We start from the raw sequence: 25408 nt of genomic DNA on the forward strand, positions 1-25408 counted from the left end.
TCATTAATGGAGTCTCGCCTACCTCAAAATTAATTGTCAAATTACGATGAGAAGTTTCCCAGGATGAGAATTTGCAAGTGAGGGGCTTTGCAGAACAAGGGATGTGCCTTTAAGCAGTGGAAAAAGATTCCCATTCTCCTGCAATTCACAGCTTTACAGACACTCACCATAAGACAGGTCCCTGTCTGTGTGCTAGCTGCCTTACATGAACGGGACACTTTCCCAGCAACCATGGCTTGGAGTCTCTGCAACTGCTGCAGAAGTGTTCTGGAAAGCAAAGACAACAGAGAAGCATCAAATGCACTGATGTACTTGCTGGTTAAACAGATTTTTGTTTCAAATTCCATACCTGGCACTAATACATTAAGTCCTCCCCTTGAAGTTAGTAGCAAGGAATGTTTTCAGTTTTACAAGATTTTTACATGTATGAGCACTGGACCTTTCAAAAAGATCTTTTTGCCTTTCTCCCAGCTGACGTCCCTGAACAATCACTTCTTCAGCACTTTCAGAAGGCCTTTATAAATAGAAGCTGTATTTTTGGTGCTTCTACACGTAACTAATCTAGTAGGCATATGAAAAACTGAAACCACTCTTTATACAAGTAACTAGATGCATATACGACCTGGTTCTATGTCATAAACTCAGCAGGAGTTTTGCCAATATCTGAAAAGGTGCAGTAGCAAGTTTATAACTGCTCTAATTGGTGATACAGGTGTATAGCTACCTCTTTTGTCTGAAAGCCTGCTGCACAGTGGTCTGGACCACATGCTGGACCACTTTCAAAGAGAAGGTCTTAAAGCCAGACATGGGCACCAACTCCATTTCTCAAATTCATTTATTAAATAAAGCATTTTACTGCTATTTTCAAAATCCTCCAGGAGTTGACAAAAATCACAGACGCTTGAAGTGACTATTCTGCCTGTCCTTCGGAGGTCACAACCACAATGGCGGTTCTTTTGTGGCTGGCTGGAGTAAACAGCCCCAGATCGGGAAGACATTCTTCTGTCTGCCTGTTTTAATTCTGCTGTATCATCATCAATTACTAAAGTCATTTAAATGGGAAATGATCTCAAAGAACGATTGATACAGCGTTTTCACAGCAGTTTTCATTTTGTTTTCGTTAAAGCCTTTTAAAGGACAAGGAATAACCCAAATGCCTTTCCTCGCCACAGTCAAATATAGCACAATTTTGCATCAAGATGTTAACTTTGCTGTTTTCTTTCCATTTTCACTTTTTACTTCCACTGTAGGTCTTGCAACCTACTGCAGAGGGTAACCCCCACAGAACTCCAGGCAACAGCTTTGAAAGCTGTGACGTCAAATGGTAAAGCAAGAGGCAAGGTCAGGATGTCAGAGAAAATAGAAGGATTATTTTAAGATCAAACTGGCTAAAAGCTAATTGTAGGACAGACCCAGAGGTGCCTTCACAGCTCAATATACACTTGTCTGCCTATTATTATAGGGATTTTTAATCATCAATGCTCACTGCTAATTAGGGTTTAATGAATTCAAGGACTTCAGGAAAGCATTCTGAAATGAGCACAAGGCATGCTCACAGCACAGATTTATCTGGGCCAGCAGATCTTTCTCAACTTATTAAGGAAGGATGTCTTGCATGCTCTTGAGAGCGTGGTTTATTCTGCAACTCCATATTTAAAAAAAGAAAGCGATTTGTCTAATTCAGTCCTTTAATCACTATTAGAGAGACCACAAGCAAATTAAGAGATGAAAACACTGTCCATGGTAAATGAGACCATCCTAGTTCCCTGATCCCTTCTGCATCTCTCCCCAGTTCCTCCTCACATCCACTACATGGCACAGGGTTCACAAAGACTTGCGTACATGGTATATATATCATTTTCTGGCACAGAACATGCTGCATACAGTATTCCCACCATATGTCAGCTATGTTATACCGCGATGCCTTTTTAACCCTGCAATTTCCGTGCCGTTATAGAGACTACATCTTTCCCCCATTTCAGGCCTGAATAACTGGGCTCGACCTAGAACAGCTCTGCAGGGTGAGGAGGAAGGAGCTCTCCTCCTCCCCAGGTCGGGGGCTGGCAGCAGCAGCTGCCTTGAAATGCTGATCATTCTTGCCACTTTTTGTGGAGGCGTCAGTGAGAAAACAGCTAATGGCTGGTGAGGAAATCAACAGAGAAGAGGCAGTTCTTGTTTTGCTCACCTCTGCCTTTTTGTGTCCAATTTAAAAAAAAAGGCTGGGCAGAATGGGCCCAGAGAGCTGATTCCAAAACACTCTCTTTTTGTATAATATATAATTAGGCAGGTATGCTGAGGTCTCCTATATACAGAGGAAGATTCATCCTCCACCTTATTTACCAACTTTCTTCATACAAAATGTCTTTCTCCCCTAAGCCATTTATCTGTTTGAGCAGAGCTACTGTCTTCTTCACAACAGACGAGGACTCAGTGTTGGGAGCTGATAGGCTATAGGTGCATTTTCAAACTAAGAGCAAAAGACGAGGCAAGAGCAAGAAACAAGTTTGTTTGTTCAGAGATGATACCAGTTCACCCTGCCACCACCAGAAGGGGATACTCCTTAGTAATTTTATTCTCTATTTGAACCTGGAATGGTGGAAGACTGGATTCTGAGGCCAAAAGATCTCCTTTCCCACACAAAAGCTGCCATCATTGTTACTGGACAGCTGCAGGGATCATCTGGACTAAGAAAGCGAAAAAGGGGCAACCCTCTGCTCTGCAGAATGGAGACTTACGTTAACCTAAGATGCTCCCTCTAAATAGCAGCAGGAAGGCCACAAATGCTTTTAGTGAAACACGCTGCCTATGGCTAAGTCCTAACAGGAGAAAACGCAATCCCAAGGCAGTGTGCATAAAGGGGTTTGCACCCACAGGGATTATTTTCACTGTCTGACACATTTCCCAGTGATATTCAATTAGAGGGTCACGTCCGTAGGAGGTGCGAACGTGCTTTCACGCTTTTCTCTGCCAATGGAAGCACCTCATAGGAAAGCTGTAAAGTGACTGAAGACTCCTGCTTTCCCTTCCACACACTGCCAGCAAATTCACTCTGCCTGTGATGTCTTGTTTTCCTGTGCACACTCACATATGCATCTTCAGAAGAGCCCCTTTCACTACCAAAGTAAGGAACAAGTCAAGGCTTCCCCTCTGCTTCCAGTGACACTTTGATTAAAGAGAGAAAATTTGTCACTCCAGCATGTAGCCACCTGGGAGGCTTCCTCAATTCAGTCTTTATGTTTAAAATCTAACATCGATTTAAACAAAAAAAGACAGCTTCCAGGGGACACCAAATACCGTTTATTTTGACCAAGATTTTTCAGAGAATTTATCTACTTTGAGAGGAACAAAACCTAATTTTGATAAGGAGGGAGAAATATTATTCTGTCTTCCAACTCTACACACAGATTCCTCGTCTGCCTGTCCTATTTGTAGGAAAGAAAGCAAATCCCAAAGTAAGGTTTTCACTGAAAGACCAGAATATCTCAAAGCAGAAAAAAATACACAGTTTTTCCTAATTTGAATTACAAAGAAAAAAATCCAGCATCTTCTCATCAGACGTTTCAGCATAAAAAACATTGTCCTGCTGCTTTGAAAACAAGGAGTCATTCCAGGGCTGCCACACTTTGTCAGGTATTATAAGGATGGTCTGAAATGAAGTGCGCAATATCTCATTGTGACTTCAATCCAGATGCTTCACTCCTTGAAAATGACTTGGTAAAATGACTTTACGAGCCTCAAATAAAGGAGCAGCCAAGCAAATCAGTGCAGTCTGGCAGCTTTGGTGCTGATAAACCCTTAGAGGGTCAGACTGTTATGCAACTTGATCTTTAGACGACTGGGAGTTTTAACAATAGCCTGAGCAGGAGCACGAGAGATGGAAGAACATCCCCACTGTATTTATAAAGCCATTGCCTTTAAGGTGCCTGTCAGAGTGGAGATCATTACCTTCATGGGAGCAACTCCAGCAGCTACTTGCATGCACTGTCCACGTATGACACTCTCAATATCACACGACACTAATTGGATCCTATGTCTATCATTTCTCCAAGAAAAGTGATCATGAATTTATTTATAAATAGAGACTCCACAGAAGTGAAAACCAAAAGTACCTCTCATATGTCATACACAGTACCAAATGTTTCAATAGTGTCTTTAAGCCCAAATAGCCATGGGTCCCAGCTAGACAATGCTAGTGTCAGAGACCATATTCAACCCCTAAATCACTGGCAGTTTCTGCCTTCCATCCCAGTGCCAAAATGTGAGTGGATCAAGCCTTCTTGGTGACTGGGACAAGTCAGTTCAACTCTCAGTGTCAGCTTCCTTTGCCTTCCAAGACAGCAGTGCCCCACATGTTCAGATGCTACTCAAACCAATGAGAGCCTGGCTCACTTGTGGCTACAAGACATAACAGATATGCAAGTAATAATGTGCTTCCTTAGTTTTGAGAAAACTGCCTAGAAAGGAACTTGGATGGGTTTCTTTTAAGGGACTGAGTCACATAAATTAGGAGAGGAAACATATGCTAGTGTTCTAATACTAAAGATGTCAAAAATGCTGCAGTCACCCACTCAGGGTAATAAGAATTAAAAACTCCCCTGTATCTTGATCCCCAGCCTCCTGCCTTGCCTTTTAAGATACACGAACGTCAAGGGATATGCTTCTGGACACAAATTTTTTGACCACACTTGCACCTTTTAAGTACACCTTTTCAGATCCAGAATTTCAGCTAAGGCAGGCTCTCAGGGAAGATTCTTCTTTTTTTTTTTTTTTTTCATGTTTTCATGAGAATAATGTAGGAACACTTTTACCAGAAGAAATTCTAGTGTTTCCATGGTTTGGAGCCAGATTTTGAAATGCAAGCAGGGTTTCCCTGAAGTCTTAGGTATGTATCTGTGCAAATGTGTTCTATATACAGAATAACATGCTCTAAAAAACTGATTGCACATGCTGAAAGGAATGTCTGCTGTTCAGTAGTTGCATGTTTTGGAAATTGCCCTTCAGTTCCTCTCAACTCCAGCCAGAGTATGAAAGCATGATACTGACTGACAGCACATACATGTGCATGCACTTTCAGGTACACAGCTATAGCCCAATTTTCCACAAGGTGAAAAAACCAACTTTGTCTTCATCTTCACTTGAATGCATGAACATTTTTACAGGTAATCAGAGCTCTTAATTTCCTGTTATCTTTCTTCCTCTGTTACAATTTTTCACAACAAAAAAAACACCCAGCTCTAATGTTTGTAGATGTACTTTTAGGCAATACCTTCAATGACATCTTAATTTTTTTACTGCACTGAACACTCAAAGTTGCAACTAAAGTAAACTGGGGCTCTGCTTTGGGTGTATTATATAAGATACAAGTCTGTATGACTGTGTGCTAGGTACTTTGAGAAATAAAGTCCTAAACGTATAAATTTGGGCATCCAAGAATAAACTGACACTGCATAATTTTGACCATCACCGCTTTGAACTTTGATTCCTGACTGTACCATAGGAGATGGAAGTACGAGCTATAGGATGCTGTAAAGGCAAGTTCTGAAATATTTGAACAGTTTCTGGATGCCACATCGAGGCTCTGTGCAAACACCAATGAGGAAACCAGACATTTTTAATTCACCCTAGGAACTAGATAATGTACATTAAACAAGGACCTGGAACCATTCACTGAATGAGACAGTTGCACAATTATAGTCGGAATAAGAAAAGGGGCTATTTGGGGTTAAATTGAAAAAACCCATAATGTATGTTACATAATTCAGGCTTGATGAAAACAGACACTTTTACAAATCTCTCAGTATTTCAATTTGAAGCCTTAACAGATTTTAGATACAGTTTGTATCCAAATAGCCAAAACAGCATCACCATGAATTACAAGGATTTCTGTGCAGAGGGTCAGGAACATCTGCTTCTCTGCAGGAGATTACAAATCAGTATCAATGCTATTGCAGAGGGAAGAAAACAATGCAACTCATCCCACATGCCCAAAGTAGGAAGGATTTGGAGGTAATACCACATAGCTAAGTATTTTTAGAGCATTTAGCATGAGAGAATTAAGACCATCAAATAAGAGAGAAGATGCTAAAGGTCCTGTCTACAGGATGGACAAAACCAACAAAGCCGTTCTCACGACCACATCTGCAACAACTCAGAGATGAACACAGCTGTCCAAATTTAGCTGAACTGGGGAGAACAACTCTAGGCTTGACAACATGTGGTCCCTGAGTGGTTCATCCACAGCTGCACCTTTCCTTAGAACAGCTGGCTTCAGCACCTCCTGGGATAGGTCCTGGGAGAGAAAACTCTACTCCACATCTACAGAACAATTCCTGGTTCTTTTATGTAAAACCCTGGAGGAAGCTACAAGAGGCACAGAAATGGCTTGGCTCTCTTCAAACAAGCAGCAGATGTCTTTATGCATGAGCAGTGTGTGGGAGACACTCTCCAGCAAATTGCAGTGCTACAGGGTCTGGCTCCATGAAATTAGAGATTGGATCCGGAGATTAGAAACAACACATGCCACTCAATTAGCAATACACTGGCTGCCAGACAAGCTCTAGGGCCATTTTCCATGATCGTGGGTCTTATCTTCAAAACCCAGCCTCCTCCCACACTTCAGCGCTACCATCACGTTCAACGGTAATACTCAGCCTTCACTACAAATGCCTTGAACTTGAAGGTGTTAACAGTGGGCTTATCTAGTGCCTACTCATTGGAATTTGCCATCATTAAAGGACACACTGAGCATAAGCCATGACTGACACTCCACTCTCAGCTAACATCCGATTAGAAGCTCAGCTAATTTTCTAATAACATCCAATTAGAAGCTCAGCTAATTTTCAGCTAACATTTTCTGCCATGCGTCCTTTGAGAAAGCACATTTCTTCAGAAACGAAGAAACAAGAAGTTGGTTTCCCTCCTCCAAATGAAGGAAATTCTGGAGTGTGAGATGGTCAGAAGGGTGCACAATAATTGCAATGACATCTAGTAGTCCAGAAGGAACTAATAATGACTCTTGAGCTGCAGCTCTGGTATTTCTGGAAGAGTCATGCTCCAGGTCAACATCTCCTGTCAGAACAGTCTTTCATGAAATAAAGACAATTTGGAGAGTTGGGCTGTAGTTTTTTGTTTGTTGTGTATTACTAGTCATGTTTCCTTGGGCAGCTGAAGAACTCAAAGAAGAATGCTGAAAGGTTTCTCAAGCACACCACAGGCTCGTGAGACAGTTTAAGACCTGGCATCAAAGCCTCTATTCTTTACATGACACTGCAGTCATGGTAACTGGCCTTCCTGATCTCTCTCTGACATTAATCAGATCAGATACAGCTATTCTTCACATTTCAATTCATCCCTTAACTTCCAGATTTTCACTTTTCATTGTAATATCATGCTACAGTTTTGTTTTACTCCCTTTGTACCTTACCTGTTAGTATTCTCCAGGACTTCAACCTTCTTGCGCAGCTCACTATTCTCATTTGAACAAGTCTCAACTCTGGAGACAGCACAAGGAAAGAAAGAGGAATGTAAAAAATCAGTCATTTATTAAACTTGCTTTCACAAAGAGCTCTATGATCTTGCCTAGGTTTAATGAAAAGTTACACCAATGAACTTCAGTCATAATCTTTAATCACATTTCATGGTGTAAAACACATTGCAAAAGATACTACCAGCTGTGGAGCACCTGCTTACAGTGCTCAACAACATCCCAGCAGGTGCAGCTCATTCAGGATGGGCTGCAACTACCTTCTGCCCCTCCAAGTAGCAACAGCAAAGACCCTGCTCAGACTTTCTCTGTGCATCAGGCCATGGGACAGATATTTTAAAAGTCACAGAGCATGCTATATTTATGTTGTGAGCAAATATTTTGTGCAAAGGTGTTCAATATGTGAATTTCATTGCATGGATGAGGCACCAAGCAATTTAGTGAATGCCATGCTTCTGAAATCAGATCCTCAAATGTCAGGTTTAAGGAGGTTAATAAGTCAGAAGGATTCATTTCCAAGAGAGTGCTCATTTCCACACTGCCCCTGGAAACCCCCTAAACTAAAGTTGGTTATCATATGATATGCGATTTAAGAGGTCCAAGTAAAAATATGGGAACCCTAAAAAACCAAACATGACCAGCCAGAATAGCTTCAAGAAGGAAAACAGCTTTGGTATCTGTATGTATACAGTGGAATTTCACAAGAGTAACTCTGAGAAAGCAAGACTCATCCATAAAGAGATAAGAAGATAAAAAGGAAATTACATCAAGGATATTACCAAAGACGGCACAAGGGGTTTAACAGATCCATCTGGTGAAGTGCATAAGAGAAACACTAGGATACTTGTCTATTGGAAGAAAGATTAATTTGGGATATAAATCACTAACTGGGGGTTTGGCTTCTTCTCGCTAAAGGAAGTTGATGGGTCACATGCTGTTTTCCTGAATCCTGCTTATTTTCCCAAGCAGCCTTGACTCACCCAGTTCCTATTTCTGTCTCCATCTGCACTAGAAGACAGAATATATGCACTCTGAATCCACCCTTCCCTGGACCCTGCCCACCCACTAGGCCAACAGAGTTGCATGAGGGGAGGCCAAGAGCAGATGGGTCTTGCTTTATTTAAGGTTTAAAGTCTTTGTCGGCATGTTAGCAACGTGTTGCAGGTGGACACAGTTACGAATGCAGCACCCCAGCAAACGTTCAAGCAGAAGGTAGAAGAAGGGGCTTTTCTCAGTCACAACCACGAGATGGCAGCTGGCACCCTGTGCACGAAACAGTCCCAGCATCAACAGCTGGATCCCTTCCCAGTCCAGCAACTAGTGCTATTGGCCCGCTTGAAACAGGAAGGAGGCTGGCTTACTTTTTTTCCAGACTGTCCATGTATTCTTTCTTTTTTCTTCTGCTTTCCTGGGCAGAGATCTAAGGAAAAAGGAAGAAAAACACCAAATATTTGCACAGAATAAAAAGCATCAGAGATGAATTAATAAACTGGTAAAAAGCCCTGACGTTATTAGATTCAAGCCTCTGTGCTGTTCTCATTTCTGTTCCTGGCAAGCAAAGCACTGACTCGGTCTGTTTCCACATCCTGAAGCAAGACTGCTCCTCTCAGTAGTCGGAGAAAGACCAGTCCCTGGTCTTACAGAACTAACCTTAAAAAGTAAATCAGATTCATCTGGAGAGAATATCCTAGGACAAATACTGAAAGATGATCCCAGGACAAGGCCCTGCATCTGGGAGAGGAAAAGCCCATGCATGTGTTAAAAAGCAACTTTGTAGAAAAAAGACTCGAGGGTCCCGATGAACAAGTCAAACTTATGTCAGCAATGTGCCGCTGTAGCAAAGGCAGCCAACAAGATCCGGGTCTACATTAACAAGACTGTAGCTAGCAGGTCAAAAGAAGTGGTTCTTCCCCTCTATTCAGTGCCTACAAGAACACAGTTGACTACAGCGTACAGTTTGTGGCTCTGAAACAAATACTTTGGATGTACGGAAGCAAGCCCAGAGGAGGACCACTGCTCTAAGAAGCATGCTGGAGCACATGACGTATCAGGAAAGGCAGAGAAAGCTGGGTTTGTTCAGATTTAAGAAGAGAAGACTAAGGAGGGAACGCTATTGCTGTCTTCAACTATCTTGTGTAGTGAAGATGATGTTAGAGCCTTTCAGAGGCAGACAGCAAAGTGGCAAGCGGCATCAAATACTAGCTGCAACAGGGGAAATTCTAATTAGACGTTAAGAATTCTGCTTATTTGTTTTTACCACAAGAGTGGTCTGATTTGGGAACAGGTTGCCCAGAGATGCTGGGCCCTCATCACCCTTTGAGACAGTAAAACATGACTGGACATGTCCCTGAGCATGTGGCTCTAAGCTGACCCTGCGTTCAAAGGGCCTCCAGAGATCCTCCTCTCCAATATAAATGACTCTCATTATATGAAAGTGGTACATAAAACGCACAAGGCCACTTCCAAAAATTTGGAAAAAAAAAAAACAACCAACATTACAAGATGAAATTCCAATTCAGTGTGGGCAAATCTACACCTCTATCTGAAAACCAATAACAGAATGCATTAACCTTCAAAGATGTGCTCACATCCTCTAAAACAAGTGAGCTGGCCAGGTCTGAAAAAAAACCACCAAACCAAAAACGCTTTCCTCCCTATAACTAGGCTCTTCCCTATGCTGGAAGAAGGAAAAGATTTGTAGGGCATTTCACAGCTTTGGTATCAACCATTCATTTAAAGGTCATGGAATTCAGTGATCAAAAGACTAGGGCACTGAAATACACAGTTGGATTTTAAAACATGAAACAGTGGAAAAGAACACCTTCATCACATGAAAGAATAGAGAGGTCTTTGCCTACCATAAGGGTAGGATTGTACTGTTTTAAAATGGAGCCAAGCAACAGCAACCTGATACCCTTCTTGCTAAATACTCTATTGTTCATGTGTTCAGGTAAATACCTAGACAGAGGCACACTGTCACAGTGACAATTTGGTGGATGTGTTTAGGAACAAAGAAAAACACTTTATTAAAAGACATCTTACAGCATTCAACAGTACCGCAGACCATTACTGCAGAATTGTTGCAGCATTTTTTTTAAATGAAGGATGAGTAGGAACTACCCAGCAAAGCTAACTGACATTCACCTTGTTCTTTATTTTCCTGCGAATTTTCTTCAGCACTTTCTCCTCTGCTTTCGTCAGGGGCAGTTTGGTAGGGATTGGGTACCCCTCTGCTATCAGCGTCCTCTTCTCCTCCTCTGTCAGGATGAGTGGGCCGGTCCCCTGTAATTTCTGCAAGTGTCATAGAAATTAAATAATATAACAGTAAATGCACACAGCCCTAGAAAAAGGGGTGTTAGGGAAGAGAGGCAGCAGCCCTCCCACTTCAGAGAACATTCTGCCTACTAAAACAGCAGCGTCCTGAATTGAAAATGCACGGAAGGGGAAGACCTTTTAGATGGCTTCCATTCAGAGACTGGACCTTTGGGACAGGATTCCCTCAAAACGGTTGTTCTCGGCCCAGCTCTGCATACTCTGAGGCCAACAGTAAAATTTCCCTTGGCTCAAACAGGGAAAGAGACAAATGAGAGGTACTATTGAAAATCCTTCCCTAAAGATCACCACTTGCTTTCGCGAAGAGGACAGATGCAGATCTACCAGGGACAGGTTAAGCCAGCAGGGATGGGCCCTAATGCAAAACACAATCCATGGTGGGAGAAACCTAATAACACTGTTGAACCCTGTCTCAATTTAGAGAAGAGGTGCAGGCTGTTCTCTGTGGGAACAGAACAGACCAGTGAGCAAGAATTACTGGATCTGCCGTTTTGACTAGAGATGGAGTCATCTAAAGAACCACAGAAAGTTAGCAAATCCATGGGAAAAACAGTAATTAAAAAAAAAAAAAAAAAAAAAGAAAGAAAGAAAAAAGAAGAGACAGATAGATGCTGAAAAAAGCCAGCCCAACTTACATGTGGTGCAGTCAGGAGAGGGGAATTGGAGAGTGCTGAAGCTGTGCGTGATGTCACTTTAGCTGTGGCTTGTAGCTGGACTGGGCTTGAAGGAGGGAGCGATCTAGCCGGGCTCTGCCCTCCTTCAGAGTCACTGCCATGGCTGCTGGGAGGGGTTGGAGGCAAATGCAGAGGATCCACTGCTAAACGGCAAGAGAGACATGTAACACAAGGTTTTGAGGTGCTAATTTAAATTTCCACTAGAGCCATCACCACTCAGTTTCCAAGACTAGGACTGTATGCTAAAAAAATGGATCGAGCAAAAGTGGCAACTTGGAAGATTTTCAGAGCGTGCAGATCTCCAAAGCAGTAATGAAACACAGCAGCTATCTTTAGGTTTAACAGACAAAACATACAATCCAGTCGTTTCTACCAACATTTCAGCTTCTTCTCCAAATGCTTTGAGGTTTAAGTATAACCCTCCTGCACAAGTGCCCTGTCTGTGGGGACGTTAACAGAGGGGCTCTGAGCCAGCATGCTTTCTCTTCCAAAACAATAGTCTTTCCTAACTTTGCTGTGGATTAAACAAATAGCCAGTATTTTTCAAGAGAAGGGATCACGTCCAAGGTGTTATATGAACATGGAGGAGAGAAATAATCTGCCTCTTATGGACTGGTTTGGCCCAACTGGGAGGAAGTGACAACCTAGTGACAGGAGAGGCTTTAATGTACTGATGGAGCAGAAGTAGCATAGGCAACCTCCACAGGAACCTCTCTCACACTGTGCTATCCAGGGCCATAAACCAACTTCTATTGTTACGCCAAAAGAACCTGTGCTAGAACTGGCAAGCAAAGTGCTGCTTATGACCAAATGGGTCTGGACCAAGAAAAACAAGGCAATGTCTCACCTACTCATATTACGTGGACAATTTAGCAATGTTCAAAACAGCCATAACTAAGTCATTTTTTTCTTTGACAAATTTACAGCAATGAAAATTGGGAGTAGGAAAATACAGGGCTGAATATGCCACCTTCCACTTTTGTTATACTTTGCAAATTTGAGTTGAAAAGATCAAATAGCAGTGGGGGAGGAAGGAAGAAAAATAGTAACAAAAAAAAGCTATTATATATGAGCTCTTTTTGTCTATCATCTTAACTCTAGTAGTTGCCAGAAGAAGATACACACTTGAAAAACAGCAAGGCCCTTAATCCCATGAATCTACACTCTAGGCTGAGATACAGCCTCCCTTTTCCCACCTGCTACATCACTTGCTTCTCTCCCTAGAGCAGTTCTACTTACCTACACAATGAATTCACTAACAGAAATCAAGTGTTCCTAACTGAGATGCAGTTAATTGCTCAAATTTCAGCCCAAATACTTGGCTCTTTCAAACTTTCCTTGGATTGACAGATTATGTGCCACAAAACCACGTTTAACTTTCAGGGCAGGGATCATTGCTCCTTCCTTTCTTATTTCTAGATTAGTGCAAAGGGACCGTGGTGGTTCTTAAAAACTCTACTAAAACTAATAGGCCACTAACCGTTGCACCTAACTTTTAATTTCATATAAACTCACATCCTTGCTTTTGTATTAGAGGCTAAACCAGTAAAGTTTCCACCTACTCTCTTCATGTTTTCTATGCCTTAGTTAAGTCCCCTCAAACTGATTTCTCTTCTAGCCTAAATAATCCTGGACTTTAAGGATTCAAGCTCCCTCCAGCACCTGTGCAATTGTTAATATGCTACAGACAAAAAAGGGATAATTTTCTTTGTGATAAAGAAAAAAAAATAAAAGAAAAAACACATAAACGGGTCACAAAGAGGCTGGCTCTTCATCAGCCTGAGTTAAATCCCTAGAAGGCAACAGCTTCAGCCTACAGATTAACACGGCGAACAAGGAAGCCAAATATTTAATCAGGGTAAAGTACATTCATTGTGCATTCTGGTCACTTCCCTCTGCATTTTGGGTTCGTAATTAACAGACCTTCCTTAGAAGAGAGGTTCAGGAACTGATCCACTTCATGGGGCTCCAATTTAATCTCTGGAAGAACTTTCTGGCTCAGTGGTTTCATCTAGAAAAGAGAAATTAACAGCATGAAAACCCAAAGCACACATCTTAAAAATCTTAATAGAAGGATACAAGGATGACTTCTCCATAAATGGAGAGGTCTCCCTCTCCTCCTGCTCTGCTACAGGCAAAGCTTTAACTGCTTCACACAGTTTGCTAAACCAGGCCACAGAGAATACTGCCCTGACTACTCCCATGTGGCTTTTCTTACTACTATATTTAGCTAAATAAAAGATTACGCCTCAGAGATGACATTTCAGACTGAAAGCTAGCATGCAACCCACTCAAATTACTTCTCTTAGCAACAGAGCTGCTGCTAGGATTTGCCGGACCGCACAGCCTCTCTGAGCAGAGACAGAAACACTCCTGGCAGTGGGGGAGAGCCCATTCAAGACGGTTGTCACCCGGCAGCAAGAGCAAGGTGCCAGCCACTGAGCACCAGATTATCGGACCCAAGTTCATTTCACGGTGTAGAGGAGCAGAAAGAGAGACAGTCACGGCTGACCGAAGTTTGGAAGACATGTGGCTTGCCCTGTCTTCCAGGGCTGGAGCACCAGGCTCCCAAACTGTTGCCCACAGTCTGCCTGAATGCTACAGTCCCAGGCTTGAGGAAGTCAGTCTGGCACATCAGCACGCTCATTGCAGCCAAAATTTCTCTCAATAACCTGCGTAACTAATCCGTGCAATGGTAATGAGCTGCCAGCTAGTCCCAATATAGTCTTCGCAAATCATGGCATCCCAAGCTACAGCAGGACTACATACCAGGGACAGCACATTCAGACTAGAAGAGGATTATGGGTAACTTGTATTTAATTTTTTCAGTTTCTCATAAAATAATTTCTGTTGCACATATTTCTGGTCCACATCCAAGTGGAAACACTTATTCTCAGCATATACTAACTCCACCCGGCCTGGACTGACGTTGCAGCCTGGGGACTGAGAACAGTCATGCTTCTTCCTCCACTCAGGGGACTCTGGTGAGCCATCAGCTGCTGCAGTTCATTCTCCTTAACTCAGCCACAACCAAACTACGCCCTTGAGAATGCCCACTGTTTGCTCCAGCTGTGGTCAGAAAGGCATCACAAACGCTCCTTACGAAGCAAGTTGGTGTGGAAGCAGCAGCTCAAAATGTCAAACCTTCACAGACCTGGCAAAAGTGATTTCGCAGGCAAACAGGGAAACTCTCCAGTCATTTCAAACAAGGAGTCTTGCTCTGATTAGGGGAAGGCACAGCAGCACTACAGCAAGTTATTATGGAAGACACTCAGCTTGTCAAAGGTTTGACAGAGCAAATGGGTTAGTCAGTTTGGGTGGGACTGGTTCATTAGAAACTATTTAAAAACACATGAGCCCCAAACTTTGGGGCTAACATAGAAGAGAAAGTTATGCATCCAACCATTAAGACCTGAAGATGCAGATAAGTGTTTTGAAACACAAGCTCCTACAGCAGCAGTGGGACACCAGCAAATGTTAAATAACATTAAAGCAGACCGCAGTGTGCACCCTGAATTGACAACCATTGGCACTAAGGAGGCTACACTGGTATATAGTCTTAGAAGAATCTGTAGCTAACTGCCCAGAGAGGAGAAGAGAAAGTCTGCAAGTACCAGGGCATCCATCTGCAGCTCGGGTTGTTCCCCCTCCAGCGACGTGGCCGTGACAGTGAGACTGACTGAGGGAGCAAGGCCTGATGTCTCACACAACACTGGCTCAGTCTTTATTGCTGCTGGAGTCAGCTCTGTACCCAGACACCATTCCTCATTTTCCAGGTCACCTGCCAGGGAAGGAAATTGGACACCACATGTTTAGGTCAGAGACAGAAAGACTACAAATGAAAATAATGTCATCCCTCCTCCAGAGAAGGGAAACAAACACAGAAGGCAATTCAGTGTATCAACAAAACTCTGCCTTTACTATTCAGCTCTCAGTCAATGCAGACAACCGTGCCATTTCAGGGCTGTAACCTAATCCTAGCCCCAGGATACAGAGAGGAACAGCAAGGAAAGACACAGAGCACTAATCACTGTACACTGCCGAAAGCTGCTAACACAGAGCCGAACAAGACCGAAGACTAAATGAGCGACAGAGTAAAGCAGCCAGGGAGCCATGTCCTACACACACTAATGCCTGCTGACTCAGTTTTATTCCTCATTGTAGAGATAGCATTTAGCCAGACTTCTGCTCCTTCTACTGCCTGCAATCACCAAATAGGCAGAGTGGTGATACTATATCTCTAAGAAGAAAGGATTTTTCACACTCTCAACTTCAAAATTTTTCCCCCAAGGATTCATTTAGTAAGTATAAAAGAGGATAAAGGCTTTGATGATTTCACAGGAGCACCAGTGCCGTGGTGATCATGCTAAATTTCCTCCCCAGAGCTTCTGGAATTCACAGCACAGGATGCATATTTTGACTGGCAGCAGTGAAACATGCATCACATGTTGGCAGAATTCTCCCCTAGCCCCACTTACTGCAAGCTCACTAATCAGAAGAAAGTCATGCAACTTTTCATTGGAAAAATCTGAAAGGTTTGCCTCGCACTGTCAAGAACTGGAACAAGGTTGGCATGGTTAAGTTGGTAGCTCCCCATTTCCGTTCATGAAGCAGCCACTGTTTGGCTTGCTGAGAAGAGATTTACTCTCTCAGGTGTAAAGTATGAGTGAGGATCAAGAACTTGGAAGGACTCAGCCTTCCAAACAATTCCACAAGGCTACTGACAAGCCCACTTAAAAAAAAAAAAAAAAAAAAATCAAATGCAGTTTTGGCAGTTGTAATTCTGCCTTAAAAAAATTCCCATCCCTACTGCTAGAGTTCAGTCATGTGAGTTCTTTTCTCTTGTAGGAGAATACCCTACACCAGCTGTACTGCATCCCAAGAGCACACAGCACAGTCCTCTGCCACACCTCATCAGTAGTCATGAGAAGCACATCCATTAAATCAAGCAGCTGGAATCCGAGGCCAAATATACATAAAAGAGAGTGCTGATCGTTCTTTCAATGCTGTCTCCTGCCTTCGTACAGAGTATTTACTGCATGTACGGAATTAAAGCACAGAGCAAGCACGTACACCATACGGCTAATAAACAGCAACAGAGCTTTGCATTAACTGCGTGCTGCATCAGCACCATGGGAGGCAGCCATGGTGCTGCGGCTGTGCCACCAGCAGTCTGCAAGGCTGACACAAGAACCTTACACATCTGAGCGTATCAAGCTGGTGAGATGTCAACAGAGTTCAGCTGCAAACAGGTAACAAAAATAAGAGCGGGCTTACAGCCTCCGTGCTGCTGTCTGCCCTTGCTCTTAAGACCACACACACACACGGCACACAGGCACTGGGCAGAAGCTGGGTGACTGGAAGCAGGGAGAAAGCATGTACATCTTCAGTGCTAGTAATTACTTTGTGGTGGGACCTAACCTCCACCACTGGCAAGGAAGGAGGTAATTTGAGTAAAGACACACCAAGGCATTAAAAATGAAAAAAAATGTATCCTGTAATCAGAAGTTTAAGAACAGCAAGCCCAGCTCTGCCAAGAGAAGTAACTGTACAGCAAGGGCTAAACACCATATTTAAGTTTCTGGAAAGCTTACTCCCAAAGCTGTCTGGGAAATGCAGAAATATAAAAATAGAAGTATTTATGAAAAAAAGAGGTAGCATTGTCTAAATATTAACTCAGGAGAGAGGACATTGCTCTCTTTCAACCCTCCCTGAGCCTCTCTACTCACAAACACAAGAGCGCAGCTCCCTCCCTGCTGACTGCAATGAAACATTCAGTGGATCTGCGGACTGCCTCTAGCTTGCTGTGTGAGGATCCTTCCGATAAGAGCTTTAAAGCGGTATCTTCGCCCAGAAATCCAGAATCCCTTGGCAAATGCAACTTTCAAATGCTTGTTTGGATAACTTCTGCCAAAATGTCCCCCACATGGTGTTGTGCAGAGCGTCCGCCTGCTGCCTCTTGCGCCTCCAGGTCAAGCTACACCGTGGCATCTGTAATCTACTTTGGCAGGGAAGGCTACATATAAATGAGAGCTATCAGCGAAGCAAGTAATTAGCCCTGAACTTTCTGAGATTTGTATCATCATGCAAGCAGAAGAGAAATCTAGCCGTGGGTGCCCAGCGAAAGAGGGCATGTCCTCTAAGGCTGCACTTTGTGATGTTTATCACCCCTAATCCTCAGACTCATCACGAGGATTCAGCTGTTGTAAGACAGCAAGATATGTTGGCCTTCAGACGGTCATTTTACTCCTCCGGAACCCAACTTTGCTGATTAACCTGACATCCCTGCCATCACCACTTAGATCTGCACAAACTGCTCAGAGTTATTCTAGACTTTAAAGCCAGCCTAACCAGTTTGTAGGGTTATGAATGGTTTTCAGCGACAGCAACACGCTGCATTTAACATGGAGATAACTTTGAAGAACTGCATCTAACACTTTTTTGACACTGGCTCTTATGATGCAGGATGACAGCTGTCATTCCAGATGAACAACCCTGTGAAAGGAAGGGACAGAGCAACACATTGGTCGAATTCTACCTTGATATTCCCCCTTTCCCCACTTTTTCCAAGCCCCTGTTACACGTTCGCTACCACGGTCAGTGTTGTGCAACAAGTTACTTTCTTTTGACACACTCCAGCTTCTGAAGTCACTAAGGAGCTCTCCTCTGTTCCAAGAGAGTCTCAAGGACATTTCCCACTCTCCTTTCTCTTCTTCCTGAGCATAAAGGGTTGACATTATCTGAAAATCACTCTTAGTTTACTCTTATAATAGCCCCTTAGCACCTTAGTCTACTCTGCCAAGCACTGTACTAGCAGAACAAAGTGGCTGCCCTTCTCCCAAAGCCCTTGAATGTTGCACAAAACCAGAAAAATTTAGGCAAACAGGAAAATTGAGCAGGCTACAGAATACGGGTCATACACGGTACACCCTGCAAGTATTTCTGATGGAGGGGTATGGAGAACCATGAGAGAGGTTTCATGGAATAATGAGAACAAGCAAGAAGGTGCACATGAAATATTGAAATAAAAGGACATCGGAGGCTGGCTCAAGGGACCCACTGGAGGAAAAGGAAGATGTCTTCTCCAGACCAAGCAAGACATGCTGCGGAAAGAGTAGATGACTGGTGTCAAGAAACTGAAGATGAGTGTTTATACTTATATTTTACATGATCCAACACCTGACTATTAAGACAGAGTCCAAAACAAAAGGCTGAGAAAACTATCTTGGTGATGACATTCTAGATGGACATGAATATAGCAACACTGCACTGCTAAGGTGAGACAAAATGCACTGCAAATCATTCAGCTACAGAGAGGAGAAAGCCTAAATAAGCGATTTAGCTATCCAAATGGCTAGGAAAATCCACATCCTAAAGACAGGCACTTTGGCTGTTAAAAATCCCTTCTCAGGCTTCAAAACACTGATTCCAAAGTTCACTGTTGAACAAGCGATACTGGCTGTCAGTCCCCTTTCCGAGCTGAAACCTGCTATGAACTCCAGAGCTCTATTGTGCAATGACTGTTTCGATAAGAAGCATTCTCCTTCACCTACCCTTTCACAAATCCATGAATGCTAGGTATTTTGGCACATGAAATGTGTCATTTAAGGAGTCTACACAGCACTTAGCAAAATCCCAGCTAATGCTTCTATGTGCAATGCACAAGCGCATTTAAATTCCACATACAGACTATGTTAACTGAACATTAATGTTACAAAGCACCCAGGTATTCAGAAATATCTATGAAAGTTTAATTCAGTGTACTTTTGTACATTATATACAACCAATCAACTTTTCTACAGAACCTGTTCCTTACTCAACAAGCAGAATGCATGGCACTCCCCTAATCGAGGAACTATTCCATGTTTTGTTACCCATGTTTTTGTTACTCTCATTGTCTCATGCACAGCCTCATCTCTCCTTTACCAAATACAATTCAAATTCTGTTCGCACAGAGCTGTTTAATTCCCTCCTAGGGAAATGCTTCATGAACCTGAATTAATTTCCACAGCAGCCCTGAAAATTCAAACGAGCCATGGAAAGATCAAGGCCAAAAAGTATCTAGTAATTTAAAATGGCCAACTGAAGACAACTGGAATTTGATTTTTCAGATGATTTAGCACTGTTACTATACTTTATCAAAATACAGTATGCACTGAGTTTTCAGGTGCAGCTGTGAACATCTACCACTTCTGCAAGTTAAACATCAGTTTCAAATCAAGCATACAAAAAACCCATTCATCACTGCAAGCCAGGGTTTGTGAGACATGCATCTAAGATCTTGTCTTCTGCATCCAAGAGTAAAATCACATTTCTTCAGAAAGCTTTTGTGTGCTGTTTCTGTCATCAAGCTCATCCCACTTTTCTTGCAGACTCTTGTTTAGCATGCATCTTCCTTTTCTAAAAAAGAAAGGCAGGAGCCTTACAAAGCGCCACAGTAAGTTCAATTAGTGTACTGAGCAATGTTCTTACTGATAGGAAAAACTTTGAACATGTCCTCTTCTTTACTAGCTGCACTCATTGTGAGTCTGGCTTGGTCCCAGATACGACATGCAATGTGTTGTAAGATGCTGTGCATGTGACAATGCAAGAAAGGAAGCTCAAAATGGGACATAATCCCCTCAGTACTGTAAATGTAAGCACTGCATGTCACGCATATCTACAGCAAGGTGTCCAAGTAGCAAACAAACTCTTTCTGTCCTCTGTCTTTATTTCTGAGGTTCCATCATCTGCAGTTAAGATGGGCAATGCTAGTACGATCTACTCAGTATACCACATATGGACTTTCCCTCTTCACTTTCCTTTCTCCAGATCACTACACCCAAAGGGAAAAGGCTATACAACGTTTTGCACAATGAAAGCTTAAAATCTTTAAAGTCCATTATGAAGACTGAGTTATGCACAAGTGCTTGGCTTTGGGTGCTCAGCACACCCAAGTCAATTTCTCTCTACACCGCACACCACATACATTACGATGATATTTTTCAACAGAAATGGATTTCAGTGTTCCTCTAAGCATCACAGCTGTAGCAATAATCAGAGTGTGTGATTTAGGCATACATGAAAAACACACAACCAAGAAGGGCTGTGTTTCTACATGGCAGATCTAATATATGCCACTTCTGTGTTTGTTAAAAAGCATTTTTTAATATATCTGTATTTACATTAAACATAATCTCTTAACCACACCACATGCAGCTTTCTAGGTTACTCATATTTCTCTGAAGAATTGCAACATTTTGCTTCTTTCCTTGTTCCATATAATATTATGGGAAGGCAGGGTAGGAAAAAGTAGAAAATGAGGTCAAAAATGCTTACTTCAGTTTTTTTAATACCAGAGTTCTCAGCAAATTTTGCTTTCTTTTTTTATTTCTGTCCAACCAACTCTTCGATCTTGTCCAACATACCACCCCCCTTCCTGAGGAAAACTAAATCTTCTCCAGTATTGACTAAATTTCACCCTCTGTGATAGATGTACAGAGAAACAGAGCTTGCGAATTAACTAAAAAGATCTCCCTTCCTCCCCACATTCATTTCAGCACTATTCATCAACAAGTTTAACGGAGACACTTTTTGCATGGATAACCAAGTTGCATCAGTGAGTTGCTGCGTATTTTTAAACAAATTAAATTAGAGTTGTACTCTATCTCTCCCTCAGCTCTCCCAATTACAGAGAATGAAAGCATTCAGAGAAACAATATGATTTTCACCTTTTTTCCCCCTGCAGTAAAAAAGAATACAGCACCACTAGGTAAACAAACCCACATGAGGGGTGTACCACTGAACCTAATCTCAAAGGGAAAAAAAATAACCCATATCACCATTACCACCATGACTGATTGTAATGGCACAGAAAATAGATGCATGCACTGCATGCCATTTGAAACAAGCCTGCAAAGAAGCATCAAGGGATACCCTTATCTATATAAGCAGAAGGAAGAGGAAGCTCTCACCTCCTCAAAATTCACTGGCCAAGGGACAGATAAAACAGCTAAAGACAAAACCAGAAACTTACGGAGACCACAACAAACAACTGGTCAAAGTGCTTTGTACAGCTATTGGAAGAGGCATCTCTGGACAGGGTAACACATGAAGATCCCTAACAAGTCAAATTGTTCTCCAGCCAAGCGTATTTAAATAATCCCTCTCCTTCAGCTGGGTCACGTTATTTGAGCAAAATTCCTTTTGGTCCATGACAGACCTTGTACTGCCATCATGAACCACAGGGCTTGGATGCACAGCCCGCGTGGCTTCTGCACAGCAGTGCCACGAACAACAGTATGCAGTATCAGACTCAGCTCATCACGTGTTAATAAGACACTTTGGTTCAGGTGGTGCTTAAACTTGCACCAAGGGTCCACGTTTGCAAAGCCGTACTTAGGCAAGCGTTTGGTCCTTGCCTGGATCCTCCCTCTGAGGTCGCTGCCCCTATACAGCTAGCAGTAGGATCCGAGAGTGCTCACCAGCTCTACACCTCAGAAATAAAGCTGCAAACTGGGAGCCAGCTAAATGCAAGGGGAAAATACCTCGTGGAAGAGGCTCACAACTTGTTTGTGGGGGAAATGACTACTTGCTCTCTGTTGGCAGAAACACGCCAGCACAAACCTGAAAGAGTCTCTGCTGATGCACGGATTCTGGGCATCCTGCTGGACATGCCACTTGCAGGGAAGTTCAGTGTCCCCAGCTCTGTAGTCTGAGCCTTTCCAGCCTCTCAAAGGCAAGCTGGTCCTTCCTGGAATAATAACTGCTTCCTTGTCTTCCCCCTGGGCTCGCAAAATCCCCGGTGCCCAGCTCTGGGCTCACATAACACCCCCTGGCAGACACAAGCCCCGTTTATCATGCCCAAAATGCAGAACTGCAAAGCCACTGCCGCTACCCACCCCCCTTCTCTGTGAGGTGAGAGCTCACATTCATCAACAAACAGTTTCTCTTAGAGATTTTCCAGATGGCATTTCCCCCTCCCAGCGTGCACACACACTCCCACCGCAAATAATGAAACCAAAGCCCTCGAAACAGCCTCGACAAAGGAGATACTGTTTGACTACCAAACATTGGGGTCCTTTTTAAAGTGCCAGGAAGGGAAAACTAAATAAATGGGCAAAGATGAGCGGCAGCGACACACAGTAATCACAACGCATAGCAGAAGTAGCCTTTCCCCGAACAAAGGATCACCAGTCATACTGGCATCCCCGCTCTGAGCAGCACAGAGTCCATCTAAAACCCACAGATTATTTGTATCACTATCAAAGTTATTGAGATAGAAACAAGGACACATTGTTCCTCCCATACCTAAACAACCAAGGTCAATACCCTCCTTCCTGAGAAGAATTTGACAGTTTTCAACCAGAATCATCTTGGCATGTAAAACCAGCCAGGAGATGTCTCGAGGCTGCAGGTTCTGCTTTATCCTCCCTTCAGACTAAGACTTTACACAAGCATAGCTGACAGCTCGGATACAGTCCCTGATGTTTTTAATTATTTTGCTTAGGTGTAGGAAAATGTTGGTTTTACAGCATCACCCTTTATATATATGGGAGTGAGGCACAGACTGAGGTGGTAGCTTGGATTTACAGCCTTAAAGCTTGATACTATTAAATGTCCTATAAAAGTCTATCTTTTTTTTTTTTTTAAGGTATATGAAAATTATCCACAGAAGCACTGTGTTCAAATAAAACCGTTCTCTCTCACCCATCTGAAATTTTCTCCCCACACCCTGCATGGATGCTGTGAAGGCATATCTGTATTACAGCAGCAATCAGGCTTCAACAGACATTGAGAGGACTTGATGCTCACAGCACATAACTAAGTGAGCACGAACTCCTAGTGCAACACTACAGAGAGAATGAGATCACTGGCTTCGGGAACAGCAGGACTGGAAGCGGGAGGACTGTTCCCCTAATATGCACCATTAGGGAAACTGTTCCTGGGAAATCAGCTCCTGTGGTCACTCAACACAGAGTTTTGAAAAGAAACTGCAAAGGTCCATTTGTTTAGAAAGGAACTGCAACAGCTCAACGTCCAGAAGATACCCCCTATAGGGAAACACCAAGGAAGTGCAGTTCATTTAAACTGTATCCAAGCAGAAATCAAGAGGGAACTTAATCACAGCCTACAAACACCTGGGGACAGAGGCTTCCAAGAGCAGCTGGTTCTTTACTCCAGCAGGAACAAAGGCCATAAGGAAATCTCATATGTGGAACTGGAAACTAAAGGAGGTCTTAATGTAAATACATTTGTCAATCATTAACAGTAAGCATAAGTAAGCACCAAAATGCACACCTCTAAATCAAAACTGATGTTTTTCAGACACACTGCTGCCCAAGTAGAAGTTACAGGCTTGATTCAGAGTGACCTACTGAGATTTTGGACCTTGGACATATAAAAGTTTAAAAGTCTGCTCAACCTTTAAAACTGCAGATACTGACAAAGACTGACTGCTACCCTTCCACATAAAAATCACCCAAATACAGGCTATCACCACCAAATGGCTTCCTCCCCATTTCCTGAATAAACACACAAAAATAAAAAACCCACACAGGAAAAAAGTTGCATTGGAATCTGCTCGCAAAAAATATCAGTATGGCTTTGACAGCATCCTTTCAAAACACAAGTGAATTTCTTTGTTCCAGTTCCATTTTCTTTAAAGTCAGGGCAGAGGAGGTTCCATTTTCATCATTCACATTTCATTAATTCAGTATTAGGAGGAAAAACAGACAGAAGCAGGATAATGCACCTCTCTCTCTCTCTCTCTCTATATATATATAGCCTATAGAAAAAAAAAACAAAATTAGGGTATATAATATGACCTATTACACATAATAAATATATTATGACTTCTATATACCCCATATATACAGTATATATTATGTGTGTGTATATGTATACACACACATATAAAATGTATGAAGACCACCCTGAGCCTAAAGCCCACAGGTGGGACATGCCACTGACTACTCCTTGTGGACTCCATACATAACCAAGCATTTTACTGTACAAAGTGCTGCCTGAGATGAGGGCTGGATTTACCACTGAAGGGCTATTTGCCCTGGAGAAGTGGGAGACATATACAACGAATTTCAGAGTTTTGTTTGCTTGGTTTGCATTTCTTGTTTGGTTGGTTTTTTTCTTTTTAAAACCATGTAGCAAGATGGAGTTGAAGCTTAAAAGGAAAATTTGGAGTTTAAAAGCACGTTACAGGAAAACATAACCTCAGCAGTAAAAAACCCAGTAACAATACAGGTTATATTCTGGGGCCAGCCCCAGTTTTGGCACAGCTAAGCGTAAAATAGAAACATACCATTTCTGCAATCAGTCTGTCAAACTTTTAGCCAAGACAAGCCGCTTCAAATCCAACAGTAACTTCAAAGCATTCCTGAGCAGGAAAGCAGGATCAGGAGGGGCAGGTGGGGACCAAGACTAGTATCAAAATCAGAGCCCTCAGGGGATGGGGAAAAGAACGCACTCAGCCACCTGGCCACAATTTGAGGAGAGAAACTATAAAAATGACTTGTCGGCTCTCCACTGTCTGAGCCCTGCCAGGCTCACAAACTAAAAAACATCCACAAAAACCAAACGCACGTCCACTGCAAACTACTCCCTATCAATGGAGCCAATCCCAGAGGATGAAGAGGCCCATGCAGATGCTGCAGCCTCTGCCTCCACATCCCTGCTGCACACCAGCCCCTCAGTATTACTTGTACTCTGTTCTCACCTACGGATCGCACACATCCAAAACAAGGGGCAGCCACTGTCCTAAAGTTCCTGCCTAGGGCTGACAGGATGAAGCATCAGAGGGCAGGGAAGCACCCTGCACTTGCATCTCAAGTCACACAGGAGGCTAACCGTAGTCCCTGCTGAAAATCGGTTCTCGCCTTGGTCCTGGCTGTCTCACTCACAGCCTACCCTTTCCAAAAGCCTG

General features: G+C 42.8%; 1 protein-coding gene across 1 annotated transcript in view; it reads right to left on the reverse strand.

The window, feature by feature from the left end:
• CREB3L2 (cAMP responsive element binding protein 3 like 2) overlaps window positions 1-25408 on the reverse strand; it is a 78540-nt gene that overhangs the window by 2842 nt on the left and 50290 nt on the right. The window contains exons 3-9 of the mRNA XM_086467832.1: window positions 15105-15271; window positions 13414-13501; window positions 11452-11633; window positions 10628-10774; window positions 8845-8903; window positions 7424-7492; window positions 168-267 (exon numbers count right to left, since the gene is read on the reverse strand). Coding sequence (XP_086323958.1) covers window positions 168-267; window positions 7424-7492; window positions 8845-8903; window positions 10628-10774; window positions 11452-11633; window positions 13414-13501; window positions 15105-15271 — 812 coding nt within the window. The remainder of the gene's footprint in view (window positions 1-167; window positions 268-7423; window positions 7493-8844; window positions 8904-10627; window positions 10775-11451; window positions 11634-13413; window positions 13502-15104; window positions 15272-25408) is intronic.

The sequence above is a fragment of the Leptosomus discolor genome, chromosome 1, assembly GCF_034619465.1.
Source record: "Leptosomus discolor isolate bLepDis1 chromosome 1, bLepDis1.hap2, whole genome shotgun sequence".
Lineage (NCBI taxonomy): Eukaryota > Metazoa > Chordata > Aves > Leptosomiformes > Leptosomidae > Leptosomus > Leptosomus discolor.